The 22,801-nt window shown below is 42.8% G+C and overlaps 1 protein-coding gene across 2 annotated transcripts; it reads left to right on the top strand.

Annotated features, from left to right (window-relative positions):
- Positions 1 to 17,427: 17,427 nt before the first annotated feature.
- Positions 17,428 to 21,482, top strand: LOC118392306 (probable G protein-coupled receptor 85). 2 transcript variants are annotated; one of them, XM_035784146.2, is made up of 2 exons: positions 17,428 to 17,584; positions 18,834 to 21,482. In XM_035784146.2, exon 2 carries the CDS (start codon positions 18,989 to 18,991, stop codon positions 20,120 to 20,122), a length of 1,134 nt encoding a protein of 377 aa, XP_035640039.2. In that variant the 5' UTR covers positions 17,428 to 17,584; positions 18,834 to 18,988; the 3' UTR covers positions 20,123 to 21,482. The 2 variants fall into 2 exon arrangements, with proteins under 2 accessions (XP_035640039.2, XP_035640040.2); XM_035784147.2 differs by lacking the exon at positions 17,428 to 17,584 and adding an exon at positions 17,594 to 17,743.
- Positions 21,483 to 22,801: the final 1,319 nt, after the last annotated feature.

Below are 22,801 nucleotides of genomic sequence, written 5' to 3'. Positions count from 1 at the left end.
AGGACGGGGCCATGGTGTATCCCTTTCTTTCTTTCTCTCTCTCGGAGGACCTGAGCCCTCGGACCATGCCTCAGGACTAACTGGCATGATGTTGTTCCCAGTCCACCTGGTCGTGCTGCTGCTCCAGTTTCTACTGTTCTGCCTGCGGCTATGAAACCCTGACTTGTTCACTGGATGTGCTACCTGTCCCAGACCTGCTGTTTTCAACTCTCTAGAGACAGCAGGAGCGGTAGAGATACTCTGAATGATCGGCTATGAAAAGCCAACTGACATTTACTCCTGAGGTGCAGACCTGTTGCACCCTCTTCAACCACTGTGATTATTATTATTTGACCCTGCTGGTCATCTATGAACATTTGAACATCTTGGCCATGTTCTGTTATAATCTCCACCCGGCACAGCCAGAAGAGGACTGGCCACCCCTCATAGCCTGGTTCCTCTCTAGGTTTCTTCCTAGGTTCTGGCCTTTCTAGGGAGTTTTCCTAGCCACCGGTGCTTCTACACCTGCATTGCATTCTGTACAGCACTTTGTGACATCAGCTGATGTAAGAAGGGCTTTATAAATACATTTGATTGATTGATTAATAAACAAAGGTCCAAATGGATTCCAAATATTGAATTCTTTGCCTATCTGTGCTTAACTAATCTCTGCCTACATCTGCCATTTTCAGGTTATAGCCAAAGGACCTCCCAATCCCAAGTCATGTCTCCACTCCAGTAGCCTATACCTCTGGGCCAATCATTCACCCAAGTGGACACTTTGATCCTTGTTGATCCTTTGGCAGTGCATTAGCTGCTCCAGGTCATTTGGATAAAGAGGAGACGTAAGCTTAAAAAATAACTCCCAGCTTTGACACAGCAGTGCTTTGGCCGCACTCTGTAATTACCAGCAGTGTAATCAGCAGCATCGTTAATTCCCCACCCCTGACAACTGCTGATGGCTCATTTGCAGGAAATGCACTGCTACAACCTTCATAAGTAAATGGAATTGACATCCGTGCACATTCCTCATCTCACAGCTCACACTAGATCCCCTACAAATATATGTCGGTGGCCTATGTCGTCGCTGCGACATCTTCATGTGCGGAGAAATAACAGAGAATAGTTTTGCTAAGGAGAGAAAAGAGAAGGAAAGGACGAAAGAACCATGGCTTTTGGAAAAAGGCCACGATGCAATGCTCATCTCTTTTCCTCCCAAATGACCTTTTGCAAACTAGATATTATTGTAAAGTAATCATAACCCATTCATCTTGTGTGGGGAGGGAGAGAATGAGGGATTCCTGCCAAGTCATCGATTAAGCAACAAATCGAACAGAAGCATTCCTGAGCACAGACATCCAATTGAGGTGAGTGAGCCAGCGGAATTGGCCCAGATCAAAGGGTCTCCTAATACGTTGTTTACTGCGTGATCAGACATTATGCATGGGAAAGGGACGGGCCTGCTCGTGCTCTGCCAACCGCTATGGCCAAACGATTACTAAAATAGAGCGAGTAGAGACCAGAGATCTCCATCTGTAAAAGCGGGGACCATTGAGCATTGGTTCAAATGGAATGCATTAGCAAGTGGTGTGGCGAGAAACAAGAAATTCTCACCAACGCCCCAGACACAACATTGTGAAGAGAGCAGGTTAGGCTCTCCTCGTCCAAGTAATAGATATAGATATTTCAACAGCTGCATCTCAGCTTTTTATGACCACATTGACCTTATTTGACATTCTTTGGCTTACATGCCCATATGGTCAGTACTGAGTCAGGATAAATCTTTTTGGGTGAAAATAAAGTCATATTATTACTATAATAATAATAATAATTATTATTATTATTATTATTATTATCATATTAAGTCATACATTTGGTTCTTTATAAAGGAGTCATATATTGAATCATTGTGTATGGCATCATTTTCTTTTATAAAGCACCCATATTGGGTTGTTACGCACGGTATCGTTTTCTAGATAAAATAAAATATAATTTTGTTTAGATCCACAGCCAAGGGCATTCAGTACGAGTCACGTTTGATAATCACGATATTCTTATTACCACATGCAGTGTACTTTAAAAGGGGTCAGCACGGGCGCACGCGTTCCACTAGCGAGAGACAAGTGAAACTGGGTCACCATGGAAACAGAAATATCACAGGGAAGGTGCCCTTTCTCTGCACTTTACCAAACCATTTAACACAGAAAAATCAACGATGGCAATCATTTTCCTAATTCAAATGTGACTTGGATACAAGCAAATACAAGCAAATCGTGAAGGTGAGGATTTAAGCCAGATGAATTTTATCCACCTGTTAACCCGAGAAGCTCCTTGAGTGACTGGAGATAATATTGTGTAATTATCTTATGTTATGTAACTGATCAAACTGTCAGCTACACTATTAGCATGTTAGCATGCACGTCAACTGAAAGTCAGCAGCAATCTCTCTGTAGGTGTTCATTTCATTTATGGAAAGCGGACTGAATAGAAGGCAAGACTGAGGCTAGACGCAGATGGAAATGTCCATGCATTTACTGTATCTTAGAGAGAGGAATCTGAGCCAGTCCAGTGGAATAGTGAATATTCTCTGACCCAGCACACTTGGGGAGCACAATCTATCTCCAGCAGCATCTGTCTCTTTGTGCATTCGCTCTCTCTCTCAGAAATCCCATTCCACCTCGCAGCTCCCAGTCTCCCGTAGCAGGGGCACTGTAGTCATTAACCCACAGAGTGAAGACTGTTCCCCACCTCCAAATCCCTCAAGCCTCATTCCCCAAAAATGACTGAAAAGCAGCAGTAAGGAATATCAAATGGGCTCTGATACTTTAACGACAATACCCACGATGGTATGCAGTACATCATGCTACGCTAATAAATGGTTAATTCATTATTTTAAAGAAAATCTGAATTAGCTCCAATCTGTCACTGATATTCTTGGGCATCCATTGTTTGTCCATTAATTTGTTTTACTTTTTGTTTTAAACAAAGAAACCAACTGTTCAAAACATAACAAAATATGGCATTTGAGAATAATCAGGATTATCCAGCTATAAAGCCATTCTGACATTAGATTACATTTCCAGATGAGGAGGAGAGCCTGCTGTCTGTCTGACTTTAAAAGAAAAGTTCCCATGGAGATAGATAAATGCAAATGCAGATTCAGAGGGTTGTGCTCACTCATCATGCCATGTCATTTAGGCTACGACAGGATACATGATGAGGTATCCATCCCACAAACACAGTACCAGTCAAAAGTTTGGACACACCTACTCATTCAAGGGTTTTTCCCTATCTTTACTATTTTTACATTGTAGAATAATAGTGAAGACATCAAAACTATGAAATAACACATACGGAATCATGTGGTAACCCAAAAAGTGTTAAACAAATCAAAATATATTTTAGATTTTAGATTCTTCAAAGTAGCCACCCTTTGCCTTGATGATAGCTTTGCACAATCTTGGCTTTCTCTCAACCAGCTTCATGAGGAATGCTTTTCCAACAGTCTTGAAGGAGTTCCCACATATGCTGAGGACTTGTTGGCTGCTTTTCCTTCACTCTGCAGTCCAACTCATTCCAAACCATCTCAATTGGGTTAGGGTCGGGTGATTGTGGAAGCCAGGTCATCTGATGCAGCAATCCATCACTCTCCTTCTTGGTCAAATAGCCCTTACACCGCCTGGAGGTGTGTATCTTGTTGAAAAACAAATGATAGTCTCACTAAGCGCAAAACAGATGGGATGGCGTATCGCTACAGAATGCTGTGGTAGCCATGCTGGTTAAGACATCTATAAGTACCTAGGTGTCTGGCTAGACTGCAAACTCTCCTTCCAGACTCACATCAAACATCTCCAATCAAAAATCAAATCCAGAGTCGGCTTTCTATTCCGCAACAAAGCCTCCTTCACTCACGCTGCCAAGCTTACCCTAGTAAAACTGACTATCCTACCGATCCTCGACTTCGGCGATGTCATCTACAAAATGGCTTCCAACACTCTACTCAGCAAACTGGATGCAGTCTATCACAGTGCCATCCGTTTTGTCACTAAAGCACCTTATACCACCCACCACTGCGACTTGTATGCTCTAGTCGGCTGGCCCTCACTACATATTCGTCGCCAGACCCACTGGCTCCAGGTCATTTACAAGTCCATGCTAGGTAAAGCTCCGCCTTATCTCAGTTCACTGGTCACGATGGCAACACCCATCCGTAGCACGCGCTCCAGCAGGTGTATCTCACTGATCATCCCTAAAGCCAACACCTCATTTGGCCGCCTTTCGTTCCAGTACTCTGCTGCCTGTGACTGGAACGAATTGCAAAATCGCTGAAGTTGGAGACTTTTATCTCCCTCACCAACTTCAAACATCAGCTATCCGAGCAGCTAACCGATCGCTGCAGCTGTACATAGTCTATAGGTAAATAGCTCACCCTTTTTCACCTACCTCATTCCCATACTGTTTTTATACTGTTTCTATTTATTTACTTTTCTGCTCTTTTGCACACCAATATCTCTACCTGTACATGCCCATCTGATCATTTATCACTCCAGTGTTAATCTGCAAAATTGTATTATTCGCCTACCTCCTCATGCCTTTTGCACACATTGTATATAGACTGCCCATTTTTTTCTACTGTGTTATTGACTTGCTAATTGTTTACTCCATGTGTAACTCTGTGTTGTCTGTTCACACTGCTATGCTTTATCTTGGCCAGGTCGCAGTTGCAAATGAGAACTTGTTCTCAACTAGCCTACCTGGTTAAATAAAGGTGAAATAAATAAATAAAATAAATAAAGTGTGCCTTGAATTCTTAATAAATCACTGGCAGTGATTGGACAGATTTCCACTGGTCTAATTTCCATCGTTTGTGTCTCTAGGTCCAACCAAGTCTCTTCTTTTTACTGGTGTCCTTTAGGAGTGGTTTCTTTGCAGCAATTCAACCATGTATCCCTGATTCATGCAGTCTCCACTGAAAAGTTGATGATGACATGTGTCTGTTACCTGAACTCTGTGAAGCATTTATTTGGTCTGCAATTTCTGAGGCTGGTAACTAATGAACTTATCCTCTGCAGCAGAGGTAACTCTGGGTCTTCCTTTCCTGTGGCGGTCCTCATGAGAGCCAGTTTCATCATAGCGCTTGATGGTTTTTGAGACTGCACTTGAATAAACTTTCAACGTTCTTGAAATTTTCCTCATTGACTGACCTTCATGTCTTAATAAAGTTGATGGACATGTTCTTTGCTTATTTGAGCGCTGTTCTTGGAATAAAATGGGCTTGGTCTTTTACCAAATAGGGCTATCTTCTGTATAACCCCCCTACCTTGTAACAACACAATTGGCTCAAACGTCTTTAGAAGGAATTAAATTCCACAAATTAACTTTTAACAAGGCGCACCTGTTAATTGAAATGCATTCCAGGTGACTACCTCATGAAGCTGATTGAGAGAATGCCAAGAGCGTGCAAAGCTGTCATCAAGGCAAAGGGTGGCTACTTGAAGAATCTAAAATATATTTTGATTTGTTTAACACTTTTTTGGTTTCTACATGATTTTTGTGTTATTTCATAGTTTTGACGTCTTCACTATTATTCTGCAATGTAAAACATAGTAAAAAATAAAGAAAAACCCTTGAATGAGTAGGTGTGTCCAAACTTTTGACTCCTACTGTATGTATATATTCACACACACAGGGACACTCACACACATACTCACACACATACTCACACACACCCACGAGGGCACGCATACACACGGTAGTCGCCTGAAGAAACACTATTCCTCCAGCGCCTATAGCCGACTTATAAACAACACAGACACTTCTTAACTCGCATCACTCGCTTTCAGAACATGTCCATCAATAAAAGTAAATAAAAGTAAAGGGCTCTCCGTGCATCTTTGTTTCCAGCGTGTCATTTATCTTAGTTTGAAGAAAAAATACATATCGTCCAGAACACGATCAAAAACAAGAAAACAAAGTGGTTTGGATTGAGAGAAAAAAACAACAAACATACATTTCATAAAAGGTTCACACTTACTCCACCAACTTGGGAACTGAACGCCATTTCGTTGTAACCTGGAAAATGGGAGCCATTGGAAAAAATGTAGTCTGTTGTTTGATCATTTCACATTGTAATTAAACGAACTGATTACCCTTTGAGTGCTATTCAACTGCCAAGGATTGCTAGGAGGATGGTCTCTTGGTGAGCAGTGAGTGTCCTCACAGGCAGCATAAACAGATAGTGTGCGACTAGATAATTAGTATGTCTCAGTCTGTTTCAGAGGTTTGTTATGCATGGTTTCAGATCCCTCATCCCTGCATGATTCAAAGTCTTACATCCCTTACGTCCGCGTCCAGGCATGGTGCAATTCAGAAGGACCATAGGACCAGTTGCCCTTCTTTAATTCCGAGCCAATGATTCAGGCCCTGTTAAGTATTTAACATCAAACACATTAGAACAAAAACCACAGGACAATCCATTTGTCATGTCCGCCTACACAGGAATTCATTATGGCCGTTCCAAAAGCCACTACAAAAGCACCAATCACTTTCAAGAGTCCTTTTATACCTCTTTTTTTGTTGTGTATAATTCATCCTATTTCTGACAAAATCCCAGTGGTTTGGGCAGTGGTGGATTCTATGACTAAATATGCATTCCAATCACAGCCATGGAGCCCAGTGACACACACACACATGCACGTATGACTATGCAAGTACTTAAATCCGTACAGACAGACAGATGACCACGAAGGATTCCAGCACTGTTTGGAGCTTCATCAGTTCCGGGGGACAAGTGCCCATCTGAAGGCCATCGGAGAGCTGGTCAGCTGGGACAGGAAAGACAGGACTAGGGTCCTGACACAATTACCACAATGCAGTACCACCTCCACCCTGCCAGCCTTCACACCACCCCAGATCCCACACCACTCACTCCAGCCTTCAGCCTCCCAGACTCTCACTGGAGCTGGTAATTGATCAGCACCGGGGATGAGCGAATATATAGAAATTGGAGTGTTTGTCTAACGGGTCAGGATAGTACCATTAATCTCTCTGGGACGCTGTTCTGCATTGTAATGTCCTCATCAGTACGCTATACCATGCTCACCATTCCACATGGGTTATCAATTCTGCAGGCCCTGTGTACTGCTGGTATGTGTGTGATTTGTATAACTATCCTTGTGGCTACCAGAAGTCCTCACAAGGATAGTAAAACAAGAAACATTTGGACAAGTGGGGACATTTTGCCGGTCCCCAAGAGAACAAATGCTAATTTATGTTTAGGGGTTAGGTTTAGGGTTACAATTAGGGTTACAATTAGGGTTAGGGATTACGGTTAGGTTTAGGGTTAGGAGTTACGGTTAGGTATAGCTTTAGGGTTAAGAGTTTGGCATTAAGGTTAGGCTTAGTGTTAGATTTAGAGTTAGGTGTTAGGGAAAATAGGAATCAATTATTTTGTCCCCACAAGGATAGCAATACAAAACTGTGTATATGTTTGTGTGTATGTGTGTGGCATGCTGCTGGGGTGTCACAGGGAGAGGGGTGAGGTGGAGGGGAGAGGGGAGCGGGGGTGGAACAGGTCAAGTATTGTGGCATGGCAAAGGTCAATACTTTAGCTTGGCTGGTGCATCCTGATTAAATTACTCGAACTCCGCAGCATGGCATCGCACCTGAGCAAGCACAGAGATATACAAACTCCCGCATCATCGTCGTACCATATGCCAATTAATTTGTGGCATGAGGTGAAACGTAGCACAGCGTGTCAGTTAGGGGAAACATGACTGATTTGGATGAGTTTCAAATGTGTTTCATCTAACAAGAATAGGCTGCAGTAAGCAGAGCAGGGGATGGGGGCATGTTTGAAATTAGCATAACTAGGCTGGCTGCCCATTGATCAAATACGAAGTCCAATGTGTTCGTGTGTGTGGATTTCTCGTCAGCCATTTTGATTTCAATAGTAGGGCCTAGCGTTTGTTCAATATCAACAACATAACATGTGTAGACTATTTGTGGTCAACAGGAAAAGTATTTGCTACACAAACAGGGTTTAAAAAGGCATACGTTTTTTAATGCCCTCATGACCAAAGAGGTAGAAATATTGTTACAGATACAAACCACATGCCTTTTAAGAAGATCAGGCTATAAGTCAAGATTGTCAGCAAACATCAGAAGGGTTCACCCCACCCAGGTCCTACTTGACACACCTCCTCTGATGATGTCATCTCTTGGTCAGTCCTTTTCCCACAGAGGAGTTAATATTGTACACGTGGCTGTCATTCTCTCCCTTAGCCTTGAAAACTTCAATGTAGCCAACTCCTTTGACTATTTCTCCCTCAGAACTGTGAAACAACATAGGAAAACTCACAAACATTGACGCACATCCAACGTATAGTGCAGAGTGCATTTCTTCATCTCCACTTCACATAGGCCCATCTAATTGAGGTTTTCAGTTCAAACAAGACTAGCTAATGAGCTTGGTTTACTGTGTGATGAGATTAATATTGAAAGACTATAAGCAAAGGAATAAGGTAAAAAAATATATTCAAAAATTCATTGAATAAGTATAGTTTGTGAAAAATAAAATAATTATATATTTAATTTAAGAATATAAATTGTGTATGGTGATGGAACAGGTATTTTACATGACAAAAGTTGTTAAATTAAATAATAAAGCTATGAGCAGTCGACCATAACAGAAGTAGAACGAATGCCATAGCAACAGCATGTCGCTGCAAAATGTTTATCCGAAGATAAAGGAACACACAAAAGCTAAATTAAGCTAATATCGAAAAACATCAATTCAAATCAGTTATCTCTGCTGCAGAAGATAAATTCATTAGAGTTACCAGCCTCAGAAATTGCAGCCCAAATAAATGCTACACAGAGTTCAGGTAACAGACACATCTCAACATCAACTGTTGAGAGTAGACTGCATGAATCAGGCCTTCAAGGTCGATTTGCTGCAAAGAAACCACCACTAAAGGACTCCAATAATAAGAAGAGACTTGCTTGGGCCAAGAGACACGAGCAATGGACATCAGACTGGTGGAAATCTGTCCTTTGGTCTGATGAGTCCAAATTTGCGATTTTTGGTTCCAACCCCCATGTCTTTGTGAGACGCAGAGAAGGTAAAGGGATGATCTCCGCATGTGTGGTTCCCACCATGAAGCATGGAAGAGGAGGTGTGATGGTGTGGGTGTGCTTTGCTGGTGACACTGTCCTAATTTATTTAGAATTCAAGGCACATTTAACCAAAATCAAATCAAATGTTACTTGTCACGTGCACCGAATACAACAGGTGTAGACATTACAGTGAAATGCTTACTTACAAGGCCCTTAACCAAGAATGCAGTTTTAAGAAAATACCCGAATAAACTAAGTAAGAGATAATAATAACAAATGATTAAAGAGCAGCAGTAAATAGAAATAGAGGGGCTAAATACAGGGGGTACCGGTACAGAGTCAGTGTACGGGGCACCGGTGTCGAGGTAATTGAGGTAATATGTACATGTAGGTAGAGTTATTAAAGTGACTATGCATAGATAATAACAGAGAGTAGCAGCAGTGTAGAAGGGGGGGGTCAATGAAAATAGTCAGAGTAGCCATTTGATTAGCTGTTCAGGAGTCTTACGGCTTGGGGGTAGAGGCTGTTGAGAAGCCTTTTGGACCTAGACTTGGCGCTCCAGTACCTCTTGCCATGCGGTAGCAGAGAGAACAGTCTTGGGTGGCTGGAGACTTTGACAATTTTTAGGGCCTTCCTCTGACACCGCCTGGTATAGAGGTCCTGGATGGCAGGAAGCTTGGCCCCGCTGATGTACTGGGCCGTACACACTACCCTCTGTAGTGAGCATGGCTACCACAGCATTCTGCAGCGATACGCCACCCCATCTGGTTTAGGCTTAGTGGGACTATCATTTGTTTTTCATGTAATGGCTATTTGACCAAGAAGGAGAGTGATGGAGTGCTGCATCAGATGACCTGGCCTCCACAATCACCCGACTTCAACCCAATTGAGATGGTTTGGGATCAGCTGGATCGCAGAGTGTAGGTAATGCAGCCAACAAATGCTCAGCATATGTGTGAACTCCTTCAAGAAAAGCATTCCAGGTGAAGCAGGTTGAGAGAAGGCCAAGAGTGTGCATAGCTGTTATCAAGGCAAAGGGTGGCAACTTTTTTGGGGTGGTTACTACATTATTCCATATGTGTTATATCATAGTTTTGATGTCTTCCCTATTATTCGAAAATGTAGAAAATAGTAAAAATAAAGAAAATCCCATAGTTTTGAGTAGGTGTGTCCAAACTTTTGACTGGTACCTTATATACAAAAGTATGTGGACCCCCCTTCAAATGAGTGGATTTGGCTATTTCAGCCACACCCGTTGCTGACAGATGTATAAAATTGATCACACAGCCATGCAATCTGTCATAGGATGCCACCTTTCCAATAAGTAAGTTTGTCAAGTTTCTGCCCTGCTAGAGCTGCCCCAGTCAACTGGAAGTGCTGTTATTGTGAAGTGAAAACATTTAGGAGCAACAAGGGATCAGCCACGAAGTGGTAGGCCACATAAGCTCACAGAACAGGACCGCCGAGTGCTGAAACGCGTAGCTCGCAAAAATCACCTGTCCTCGGTTGCAACACTCAGTACTGAGTTCCAAACTGCATCTGGAAGCAACGTCAGCACAAGAACTGTATATCGGGAGCTTCATGAAATGTGTTTCCATGGCCGAGCAGCCTCACACAAGCCAAAGATCACCATGAGCAATGCCAAGTGTCGGCTGGAGTGGTGTAAAGCTTGACGCCATTGGACTATGTAGCAGTGGAAACACATTCTCTGGAGTGATGAATTACGCTTTGTCATTTGGCAGTCCGACGGAAGAATCGGGGTTTGGCGGATGCTAGGAGAATGCTACCTGCCCCAATGCATAGTGCCAACTGTAAAGTTTGGTGGAGGAGGAATAATGGTCTGGGGTTGTTTTTAATGGTTCAGACTAGGCCCCTGTGTTCCAGTGAAGGGAAATCTTAATGCTACATACAGCATACAATGGCATTCTAGATGATTCTGTGCTTCCAACCTTTTGGCAACAGTTTGGGGAAGGCCCTTTCCTGTTTCAGCATGACGATGCCCCCGTGCACAAAGCGAGGTCCATACAGAAATGTTTTGTCGAGATTGGTGTGGAAGAACTTCACTGTCCTGCAAAGAGCCCTGACCTCAACCCTATTGAACACCTTTGGTATGAATTAGAACGTCGACTGCGAGCCAGGTCTAATCGCCCAATATCAGTGCCCGACCTTACTAATGCTCTTGTGGTAGAATGGAAGCAAGTCCCTGCAGTAATGTTCCAGCATCTAGTGGAAAGCCTTCCCAGAAGAGGGGAAGATTTTATAGCAGCAAAGGGGGGACCAACTCCATATTAATGTAATGATTTTGGAATGAGATGTTTGACGAGCAGGTGTCCACATACTTTGTAGTATTTCTAAAGGGTAGAGCTACCACTTTCAAGGAGCGGACTCTCTCCTGGACCCTTATAAGAACTCTAGCTAAGCCCTCCGATGAACCATCAAACAGGCAGAGCATCAAAACAGGACTAATATTGAATCGTACTACACCGGCTCCGACACTCGTCAGATGTGGCAGGGCTTGCAAACTATTACAGACTACAATAGAAGCACAGCAGCAAGCTGCCCAGTGACACGAGCCTACCTGACGAGCTAAATTACTTCCATGCTTGCTTCAAGGCAAGCAACACTGAAACATGCAGGAGAGCATCAGCTGTTCCGGACGACTGTGTGATTACGCTCTCCGCATCCGATGTAAGACCTTTAAACAGGCCAACATTCACAAGCCCACAGGACCAGACAGATTACCAGGACGTGTACTCCGAGCATGCGCTGACCAACTAGAAAGTGTCTGTAATACCAACATTACAGACTGAGTCTGTAATACTAACATGTTTCAAGCAGACCACCATTGTCCCTCTGCCAAAGAACACTAAGGTAACCTGCCTAAATGACTACCGACCTGTAGCACTCACGTCTTTAGCCATGAAGTGCTTTGAAAGGCTGGTCATGGCTCACATCAACACCATTATCCCAGAAACCCTAGACCCACTCCAATTTGCATACCGGCCCAACAGATCCACAGATGATGCAATCTCTATTGCACTCCACCCTGCCCTTTCACACCTGGACAAAAGGAACACCTATGTGAGAATGCTATTCATTGACTACAGCTCAGCGTTCAACACCATAGTGCCCTCAAAGATCATCACTAAGCTAAGGACCCTGGGACTAAACACCTCCCTCTGCAACTGGATCCTGGACTTCCTGATGGGCTGCCCCCAGGTGGTAAGGGTAAATAACAACACATCTGCCACGCTGATCCTCAACACGGGGCCCCCTCAGGGGTGCGTGCTCAGTCTCCTCCTGTACTCCCTGTTCACCCATGACTGAATGGCCAGGCACGACTCCAACACCCTCATTAAGTTTGCCGACAACACAACAGTGGTAGGCCTGATTACCGACAACAATGAATGAGCCTATAGGGAGGAGGTCAGAGACCTGACCGTGTGGTGCAAACATAACAACCTCTTCCCCAACGTGATCAAGACAAAAGAGATGATTAAAGACTACAGGAAAAGGGACTGTAGAGGAGCAGGTTGAGAGCTTCAAGTTTTTTGGTGTCCACATCACCAACAAGCTATCATGGTCCAAACGCACCAAGACAAGAAGAGGGCACGACAAAGCCTATTCCCCCCCCAGGAGATTGAAAGGTTTTGGCATGGGTCCTCAGATCTTCAAAATGTTTGACAGCTGCACCATCGCGAGCCTGGAATGGCAACTGCTCGGAATCCGACTGCAAGGTACTACATAGGGTAATGCGTACGGCCCAGTACATCAGCGGGGTCAAGCTTCCTGCCATCCAGGACCTCTATACCAGGCGGTGTCAGAGGAAGGCCATAAAAATTGTCAAAGACTCCAGCCACCCTAGTCATAGAAAGTTCTCTCTGCTACCGCACAACAAGCGATACCGGAACGCCAAGTCTAGGCTCCTCAACAGCTTCTACCCCAAGCCATAAGACTCCTGAACAGCTCATCAAATGGCTACTCAGACTATTTTCATTGCCCCCCTCTTCTACGCTGCTGCTACTCTCTATGCATAGTCACTTTAATAACTCTACCTACATGTACATATTACCTCAATTACCTCAACACCGGTTCCCCCGCACACTAACTCTGTACCGGTACCCCCTGGATTTAGCCCCTCTATTGTTATTTACCGCTGCTCTTTAATTATTTGTTATTATTATCTCTACTTTTCTTTAGGTATTTTCTTAAAACTGCATTCTAGGTTAAGGGCCTTGTAAGTAAGCATTTCACTGAAATCTCTACAACCGGTTGTGTTCGGCGCATGTGACAAATAACATTTTATTTTATTTTGTTTAAGTGTGCCTTGAATTCTCAATAAATCACGATAGTGTCACCAGCAAAGCACACCCACACCATCACACCTCCTCTTCCATGCTTCACAGTGGGAACCACACATGCGGAGATCATCCCTTCACCTACTCTGCATCTCACAAAGACATGGGGGTTGGAACCAAAAATCACAAATTTGGACTCATCAGACCAAAGGACAGATTTCCACCGGTCTAATGTCCATTGCTCGTGTCTCTTGTCCCAAGCAAGTCTCTTCTTATTTTTGGTGTCCTTTAGTGGTGGTTTCTTTGAAGTAAATCGACCATGAAGGTCTGATTCACGCAGTCTCCTCTGAACAGTTGATGTTGAGATGTGTCTGTTACCTGAACTCTGTCTGTGAAGCATTTATTTGGGCTGCAATTTCTGAGGCTGGTAACTCTAATGAACTTATCCTCTGCAGCAGCGGTAACTCTGTGTCTTCCTTTCCTGTGGCGGTCCTCATGAGAACCAGTTTCATCATTGTGCTTGATGGTTTTTATGACTGCACTTAGAAAAACGTTTAAAGTTCTTGAAATGTTCCGCATTGACTGACCTTCATGACTTAAAGTAGTGATGGAGTGTCGTTTCTCTTTGTTATTTGAACTGTTCTTGGAATAATATGGACTTGGTATTTGACCAAATAGGGCTATCTTCTTTATACCACCCCTACCTTGTCACGACACAACTGATTGGCTCAAACACATTAAGAGGGAAAGGAATTCCACAAATTTTCTTTTAACAAGGCTCACCTCTTTATTTTTTTTATTTTATTTCACCTTTATTTAACCAGGTGGGCTAGTTGAGAACAAGTTCTCATTTGCAACTGCGACCTGGCCAAGATAAAGCATAGCAGTGTGAACAGACAACACAGTTACACATGGAGTAAACAATTAACAAGTCAATAACACAGTAGAAAAAAAAGAGAGTCTATATACATTGTGTGCAAAAGGCATGAGGAGGTAGGCGAATAATTAAAATTTTGCAGATTAACACTGGAGTGATAAATGATCAGATGGTCATGTACAGGTAGAGATATTGGTGTGCAAAAGAGCAGAAAAGTACATAAATAAAAACAGTATGGGGATGAGGCAGGTAAAATTAGGTGGGCTATTTACCGATAGACTATGTACAGCTGCAGCGATCGGTTAGCTGCTCAGATAGCAGATGTTTGAAATTGGTGAGGGAGATAAAAGTCTCCAACTTCAGCGATATTTGCAATTAGTTCCAGTCACAGGCAGCAGAGAACTGGAACGAAAGGCGGCCAAATGAGGTGTTGGCTTTAGGGATGATCAGTGAAATACACCTGCTGGAGCCCGTGCTACGGGTGGGTGTTGCCATCGTGACCAGTGAACTGAGATAAGGCGGAGCTTTACCTAGCATGGACTTGTAGATGACCTGGAGCCAGTGGGTCTGGCGACAAATATGTAGCGAGGGCCAGCCAACTAGAGCATACAGGTCGCAGTGGTGGGTGGTATAAGGTGCTTTAGTAACAAAACGGATGGCACTGTGATAGACTGCATCCAGTTTGCTGAGTAGAGTGTTGGAAGCTATTTTGTAGATGACATCGCCGAAGTCGAGGATCGGTAGGATAGTCCGTTTCACTAGGGTAAGTTTGGCGGCGTGAGTGAAGGAGGCTTTGTTGCGGAATAATTGAAACACATTCCTGGTGACTACCTCATGAAGCTGATTGAGAGAATGCCAAGAGTGTGCAAAGCTGTCATCAAGGCAAAGGGTGGCTACTTTGAAGAATCTAAAATCTAAAATATATGTTGATTTCTTTAAACCTGTTTTGGTTACTACATGATTCCATATGTGCTATTTCATAGTTTTGATGGATCCACTATTATTCTACAATGTAGAAAATAGTAAAACATTAAGAAAAACCCTTAAATGAGTAGGTGTGTCCAAACTTTTGCCTGGTACGTATAGTGTAAATGTGTAACAAAACTATTCAAATCATGTCGGACAGTGAAAACGAGCGGCAAAACAAGGAATAATGCAGCAATTTAATTGGTCGACAGACGAATGAGGAAATGCTCCCATATCATCTGACTACGTCGTGCGTCACAACAATCATCTGATCTGTACTGAAGTAACATGGTTCCCATGCCCGAGCTCCCTAAAGTTCTAGCGATGCTGTTGGTGATGTTTATTTCGCTCATTCCCTCCGCGGAGGCATTTGACGGAGGGGACGCCGTTGCACTTCTGCTCGGGGTTATCATATCGGTGGTGGGCGTTTGCGCGTGCATCGGCTGGTACACACGACAGAGAAATGGACAGTTCTGAGAAACCAAAACGGCTCGAGGGACTGGCTGCTGGCCTGTATCCGGAAATGTTTCACCGCAGTCTGCAGTATCTTGACTATCCTGGGTCATTTTTGACTGACAGAACAAGAGTCGTGTGCCTTATTTTGCTGAAATGTACGAAGTTGCCTGAATGAAGAAGACAAACAACGAACTACAAAACCAGGAATTTGAGAACAGGAACTGGGAGCATGCGCACTGTTGGATTTGCAGGACCAAATAACATACCTGTACCTGTGGGTTACTGCCTATCACAATAAGACCAAGGCCCTGAGACATGACACATTTTGGACTATACATAGTAGGCTATGTTACCATAATATGACAACATTTGATTTGGCTTGGACTTGAATATCTTCAGATACTGTACCTCTAAATAATGAATGTCCCTCCAAAGAGATTGTGATGATTATCTGTCATTTCATGAAATATTGACATTGCCATGCCAGGTGAATTGCCATCTGTCAACTGTTACAAGCACAGTAGCTAAAGTGTGTTCTGTCAGAAGTGCTTTCACCGTTCTTATAGCTAACACTGTTAAAACATCTGCTTGATAGAGAATAAATACCTTTGTTAATTGCATCATGGGCCCTTCATTTCACACATACATGTAAATGACCAGTGTCCTTTACTATACTGCTCACAAAAGGGTTTAAATATTAGAAGGCCACAAATTCCATCAATGTAATGTCCTTAGCTTCTATGCTGTAAAACAATTGACAGCGTAAAGATTGAAGACTGGTCTAGTATTGAGTTTCTCCATACCAAACAACCTTCTAAACAACCTTCTCCATGACCCCCCAGCATAAGATATAGCTCAGGGGGGTAAAGGAGAGGTGCAGTGTGTGCAGGCTTTTGTTTCAGTCCAGCACAAACACCGCTGCCAATTAAAAATAATTAGACCACAGTCATTTGAAGCAGATGTGTTGGAGCTGAGCTGGAACAAAATCCTCGACACACTGCAGCTCTCCATGACCAGTTGTTGACGCCTGAACTAGACTATAGAAAAGCCTACACAACACTGTTCATAAAATACCAACAATCCATAAACAATGAAAGATTTACAATATTTCAGCAGTTGCATGGATGTTGCCAGTCAATATTCTTTCACAATAGCCTGTGGGTGTGGGGTATGACATCACTGTATTCTACTGACAGCCTTGAAATGAAAAGCACAACAATTACAACGGAGATGCTATTTGCATGCACACCAACACACATACTGTATGAAGTGCTTGTTAATTATACATATGAGAAGTCAGTCTAGCCTGAGGTGAACCATCACTTAGTTGAACCCCTCAGTTACTGTTACATATTAATTTATGACATGATACATGTAGCAATGTAATATAGCATTATCTAAAAACCATATTTTACATGTACTGGATTTGATTGTTGTTAATCCTTGCTTCTAAATTAGAGTTGGGTGTAGGCCTAGTGCACAGGAACGTGGCAGCCGCCTCTAGGATTAGTAGAATTGATAAGCTATATAGGTCGACTATAACCTAAACGCATATTATGCAGAAATGGGAATCTATTGCAATGAATCTCAGAATGAGTGATCCGGTCGCACTCTCTCCCACTGTAGGCTATAATGACTGACGAAGGTAACGAGAGGACTTGTGATGCTGCACCCACTGAGCAGATGTTGCCACGAGAGACTATAGTGCTGCAACAAGAGACAAGACACGTCTTGGATCACAAATAGGATCCGTGCGCATGCTCCGTCTGTTCCGTTTACTGTATATTCACTGTGGTAAAAGGGCAGGCAGCTAACAAACCAAGCTTTTTACAGCAAAGTGGCTTCTACAATGTAAATACGCTCCAGGGAAACCAAAAGGGATATCAACAGGTATGCTTTTCATTTATATCTTAGCAGTTATTTCGATTTTTATTCGCTTATTTTCTGTGGTTTTGGATTGCCTTCAATTCATAGCGGGTTCTTGGAAATTCTTCTGCCTAATGGACGTGCGGATTCGCTACACTGTAATGTTCAATCCAACAGTGAACGGTGAGAAATATATATTGTAATCGAATGAATTATAACCGAAATGCATGGGAACCGCTCGTATAACGCTCATCCGAAGCATAGATAATGCTTAAAAGTGCATCTCTGCTATAATGACAGAACTCGGAAAATAACCGTCACGAATAGCCTTTGTTTGATATATATTAAAATTGAAATAACCGAATATGCCATGTTTCTGCATAGTTGTCTAGTATTGAATTGTTTATTTAATTCGTGATTCATTTTCATCGAAATGCAGAATCGGATTTATCACCTCATTGTTATAAGCATCAATAAACCATTCATAGGGTATCAAATATAATTTCGACTAGACGGTGTTCTTTGTTAATATGCTCGTGAGATTCGATAGTCTATCGCCTAAAATCAAAGCTGAGCTGGGAAATAGATAAAAGCCCAGGTCAATAAACCGCCTTAATCAGGTGAATAGTTTATTATAACGTCGGCCGTATAATTCCAGTCAACTGTTAATCAGACAAAAACATGGATGGTTTTTGTTCTCTATGCAACATCCGTTAATTTTCTACAAATCATGAAGACACAAGCAGAGTTTATTGTAAGCATCCCCTGGTCAGATCAATTCTGCAGGGTATTTGGGTGTGATCAACAGCTTTCTTGCTGCATAATGTTAAACACGTTTTACGACATAATAAAACGACCAAACATCGAATGGAAACCTTTTGTTTACCCCCTTTCCTACCAGACATAAGATGATATGCATTTCCCCTTTAATAGTGACTTAAAACGTTGTCTTATCATAATATTTCTTGTATTTTCTATAATCTTCTGTCATTTCTAAAAGGGTGGCCCATAAAAGAAAGTCTATTATTGTAACCAGGATTAATGCTTGTGTCTTATTAAGCTCATCTGTAGACTAACTATTCTAGCTAGGGCACTGCTCTGTACTGATTGCATACCATTATTAATGCAATGAGCAATTCAACTGAAAATGGAAAATAAATGACAACGGCTAGAGGAAATTGTAGTTTATCATACACCCAGATACAGGCTAGAGGGTGCAATGCAATGTTAAAACAGTATAAGTGAATCCTGATCAGTGACTGGTATTTTTCAGGTATTTTTAGGTGTGATGAGACAAAAGAACAAAGGATGCCGTAGAAGAGAGGCTGCTTACAAGCCGGGAATCTGCTTCAAAGCACAACAAATGGATCTATCGCCTCCCCCTGCCGCCTCTAGATAATGATACTTGGCTGAAGCTACTACATCTTTATGATCCCTCCTCCATCTATGGCGAACTATAGCCATGCAGGGGACCACAACATCTTGCAGAATGTCTCTCCTCTCGCCACGTTTCTTAAACTGACATCCCTGGGTTTTATCATTGGAGTCGGCGTCGTTGGCAACCTCCTGATCTCCATCCTACTGGTCAAAGACAAGAGCCTGCACCGCGCACCGTACTACTTCCTGCTGGACCTGTGCGCCTCGGACATTCTGCGCTCCGCCATCTGCTTCCCCTTTGTTTTCACCTCCGTCAAGAATGGTTCCACCTGGACGTACGGCACGCTTACCTGCAAAGTGATAGCCTTCCTGGGGGTGCTGTCCTGCTTTCACACAGCGTTCATGCTCTTCTGTGTGAGTGTGACACGCTACCTGGCCATAGCCCACCACCGCTTCTACACCAAGAGGCTCACCTTCTGGACGTGTCTGGCAGTCATCTGCATGGTGTGGACGTTGTCGGTGGCCATGGCCTTTCCCCCGGTGCTGGACGTGGGGACGTACTCCTTCATAAGGGAGGAGGACCAGTGTACGTTCCAGCACCGCTCGTTCAGAGCCAACGACTCCCTGGGCTTCATGCTGCTCCTCGCCCTGATCCTTCTGGCCACCCAGCTTGTCTACCTCAAGCTAATCTTCTTCGTTCATGACCGCCGGAAGATGAAACCAGTCCAGTTTGTGCCTGCCGTCAGCCAAAACTGGACCTTCCATGGCCCCGGGGCCAGCGGCCAAGCAGCGGCTAACTGGCTGGCGGGGTTCGGCAGGGGCCCCACCCCACCCACCCTGCTGGGGATCAGGCAGAACAGCAATGCAGTGGGCCGGCGACGCCTGCTGGTGCTGGACGAGTTTAAGACTGAAAAGAGGATAAGTAGGATGTTCTTCATCATGACCTTCTTCTTTCTCACGCTCTGGGGCCCCTACCTAGTGGCCTGCTATTGGAGGGTGTTTGCCAGGGGCCCCGCGGTACCAGGGGGGTACTTGACCGCGGCGGTGTGGATGAGCTTCGCCCAGGCGGGAGTCAACCCCTTTATCTGCATCTTCTCCAACAGGGAGCTCCGGCGCTGCTTCAGCACCACTCTCCTTTACTGCAGAAAGTCCAGGTTACCTAGGGAACCCTACTGCGTTATATGAAGGCTTGGGTTGTTTTTTTCCTTCCACTCCTCCACTGATTGACATCAATTTGGGTTTTGTCCCATTGTACAGCTCTCTTTCTCTTCATCCTCCTGTTTCTCCTCCTCCTCCTTCCCTCTCTTCTGAGGCAGAAGTTGGACTGTCAATCACTCCCTTGGTTCTGTGATTGAACATCATACATGGAGGTTGAAGGGAATGAATAAGCAGGTAGCTGAGAACCCTTCCTATGTTTATGTTCTAGTAAACAACTGCTGTGGAAAGTCATTTAGAAGCAGAGAAGAACAAAAAAAATGGTGAAACTACAAAAACAAAGGACTGACCCCTTGCTTTGGATATTTTGAAGATAATTCAGTGAGGTAAAAGATTCCGGTGAAAAAAAAAACAGAAAACTAAGAAACCATTTCCTCTAAGGAGTCACTGGAATTGTTTTACATTTAAAAGTTGCACTAAAAAGAAGATGTAAAGATGCTTTTTTTGATCAACGGTTGCATTGCAAGGTGCAAGGACAACTTGTTTTTCCCTCTAACTAAACAATGAATGCTTTAATTTGCAAATGACACCCCATTCGTTGTATGTAAAGCAAAACAATGTTGGGTGACTAACTGTTGGAATACACCTTCACAAGAGGATTAAATTGGTTTTAATGTAAGTGATATCTTTTTTTATTTTGGGGGGTGAGGGGGGCAGGGGTGGGGGCCTTAATGAAGGGAATAATGATGTGTGGTTTTGAAGTTGCAACTTAAATCTAGAAATGATTTCTTGTAGTTGTATGATCCATAAGTCCCTATTGTCTGGAGTAGTTATTTTTCTGAATCTGCTCACATTTGACAAAAAAAAAAAAAAAAAAAAAAAAAAACAGATTACATGGTGTTTGGATAAAAACGTTGCTTTTTGAGAACAAACAAACCTTAAAAAAGACAGTGAAGATATACTTAAATGTGTCACATCCATGTTACCTAAACCCTGAAATATTGTTACAGTATTGCTGAAGCCACTCCAGGTGTTCTTGCCTTAATGGTTCTGATATTGTTCTGTTTTTCAGTTGTTGGGTTTTCTTATCCACTCCTGAAAAGTACTTTATTCTTTTCACATCAATGTCAAGTGCATGTTCATTTAAAAAAAGCTGGTCCACTCTCATAAACATCACAGGTCGTACACTCAGCAGAGCAGCCCATTTTATATTCTGCAAAGGTTTGCTATGTACACCCCACAGAGTGCTCAGAGCACAGGGAGCGTGTGTGTGTGTGTGTGTGTGTGTGTGTGTGTGTGTGTGTGTGTGTGTGTGTGTGTGTGTGTGTGTGTGTGTGTGTGTGTGTGTGTGTGTGTGTGTGTGTGTGTGTGTGTGTGTGTGTGTGTGTGTGTGTGTGTGTGTGTGTGTGCGGACACGTGTGTGTGAATCTTCAGACAACTGTCACTTCAAGACCAGAGCCTTAGTATGAAATCTTGCACAATTTGTAAAAAGTGTTAAAGGGAAAAAAACATTTCAGGCACACCGTCATGTTTATACTTTCCCTACATTTGCTCTCTACTGATTGTTTTCGATAACTTACGTTTTCTCTTGTGGCCATTTTAATATTTACTCGGTATTCTTTTTTGTATATTATAGATAGATTGTGTGTAAGTATGTGAGTCTTTCATTTTGAAGTCCCGAATGTGAGTACAGTTTAAATTAGGATTGCATTTGCTGAAAGTTAACTGTGTAATCTGTTGCTTAAATTTTTGAAAATAAAATTTTACATTTTGCAAACTTGTTTTTTTCCTTTCACTGACAGAGACTTCATGTTCAATCTGGCCTTCATGTTTGACGAAGTCAAGAGATTTGATCACTGTTCAAAAATCCCAAACTTTAATCTGATGTTTTGTAACACTTGTTTAGATTTTTTTTTATTCCATCCGATAATCTATGTTGTATCAAAATAATGAAACTATAAATCCTCTTCCCTAGGTACAGTTTCATAGTACTTCCCCAATACAGTGGGTATTATAAGTATTCACCCCTCTTGGATTTCTTGTCACAAAGTGGGAATAAAATAGATTTAATTGTCATTTTTTTGTAAATGATCTACACAAAATACTCTTTAATGTCAAAATGGGGGGAAAAAATCTAAGATTTCTTTAGAAATTGTGAAAAAATAAACACTAATATACCTTGATTTGATAAGTATTCACCCCCCTGAGTCAATACATGTCACAAACACCTTCATCGCCGATTACGGCTGTGAGGCTTCTTGGGTTCGTCTCTAAGAGCATTGCACACCTGGATTGTACAATATTTTCCCATTATTAATTTCAAAATTCCTCAAGCTCTGTCAAGGTGTTTGGGGTCATGGCTAGACAGCAATTGTCAAGTTTTGCCAAAAATTTTCAAGCAGGTTTAAGTCAAAACTATAACTTGGCCACTCAGGAACATTCACTGTTCTTCTTGGTAATCAACTCCAGTGTAGATTTGGCCTTGTGTTGTAGGTTGTTGTCCCTATGAAAGGTGAATTCCTCTCCCAGTGTCTGGTGTAAAGCAGACTGAAGTAGGTTTTCCTCTAGGATTTTGCCTGTACTTAGTTCCATGCCGTTTCTCTTTTTATCCTGAATTATTCACCAGTCTTTGCCGATGGCAAGCGCACCCATAACATGATGCAGCCACCACCATGCTTGTTAAAAGGGAGGCAGTTATTCAGTAATGTG

This window comes from Oncorhynchus keta, chromosome 13, assembly GCF_023373465.1.
Source record: "Oncorhynchus keta strain PuntledgeMale-10-30-2019 chromosome 13, Oket_V2, whole genome shotgun sequence".
NCBI classification, from domain to species: domain Eukaryota; kingdom Metazoa; phylum Chordata; class Actinopteri; order Salmoniformes; family Salmonidae; genus Oncorhynchus; species Oncorhynchus keta.
The sequence above is the reverse complement of the archived record's forward strand: the minus strand, read 5'-3'. Positions and strand labels throughout refer to the sequence as shown.

Bases quoted from the DNA above. Each gene is read 5' to 3' on its own strand.
- LOC118392306 (XM_035784146.2), top strand. From the start codon at position 18,989: ATGATCCCTCCTCCATCTATGGCGAACTATAGCCATGCAGGGGACCAC.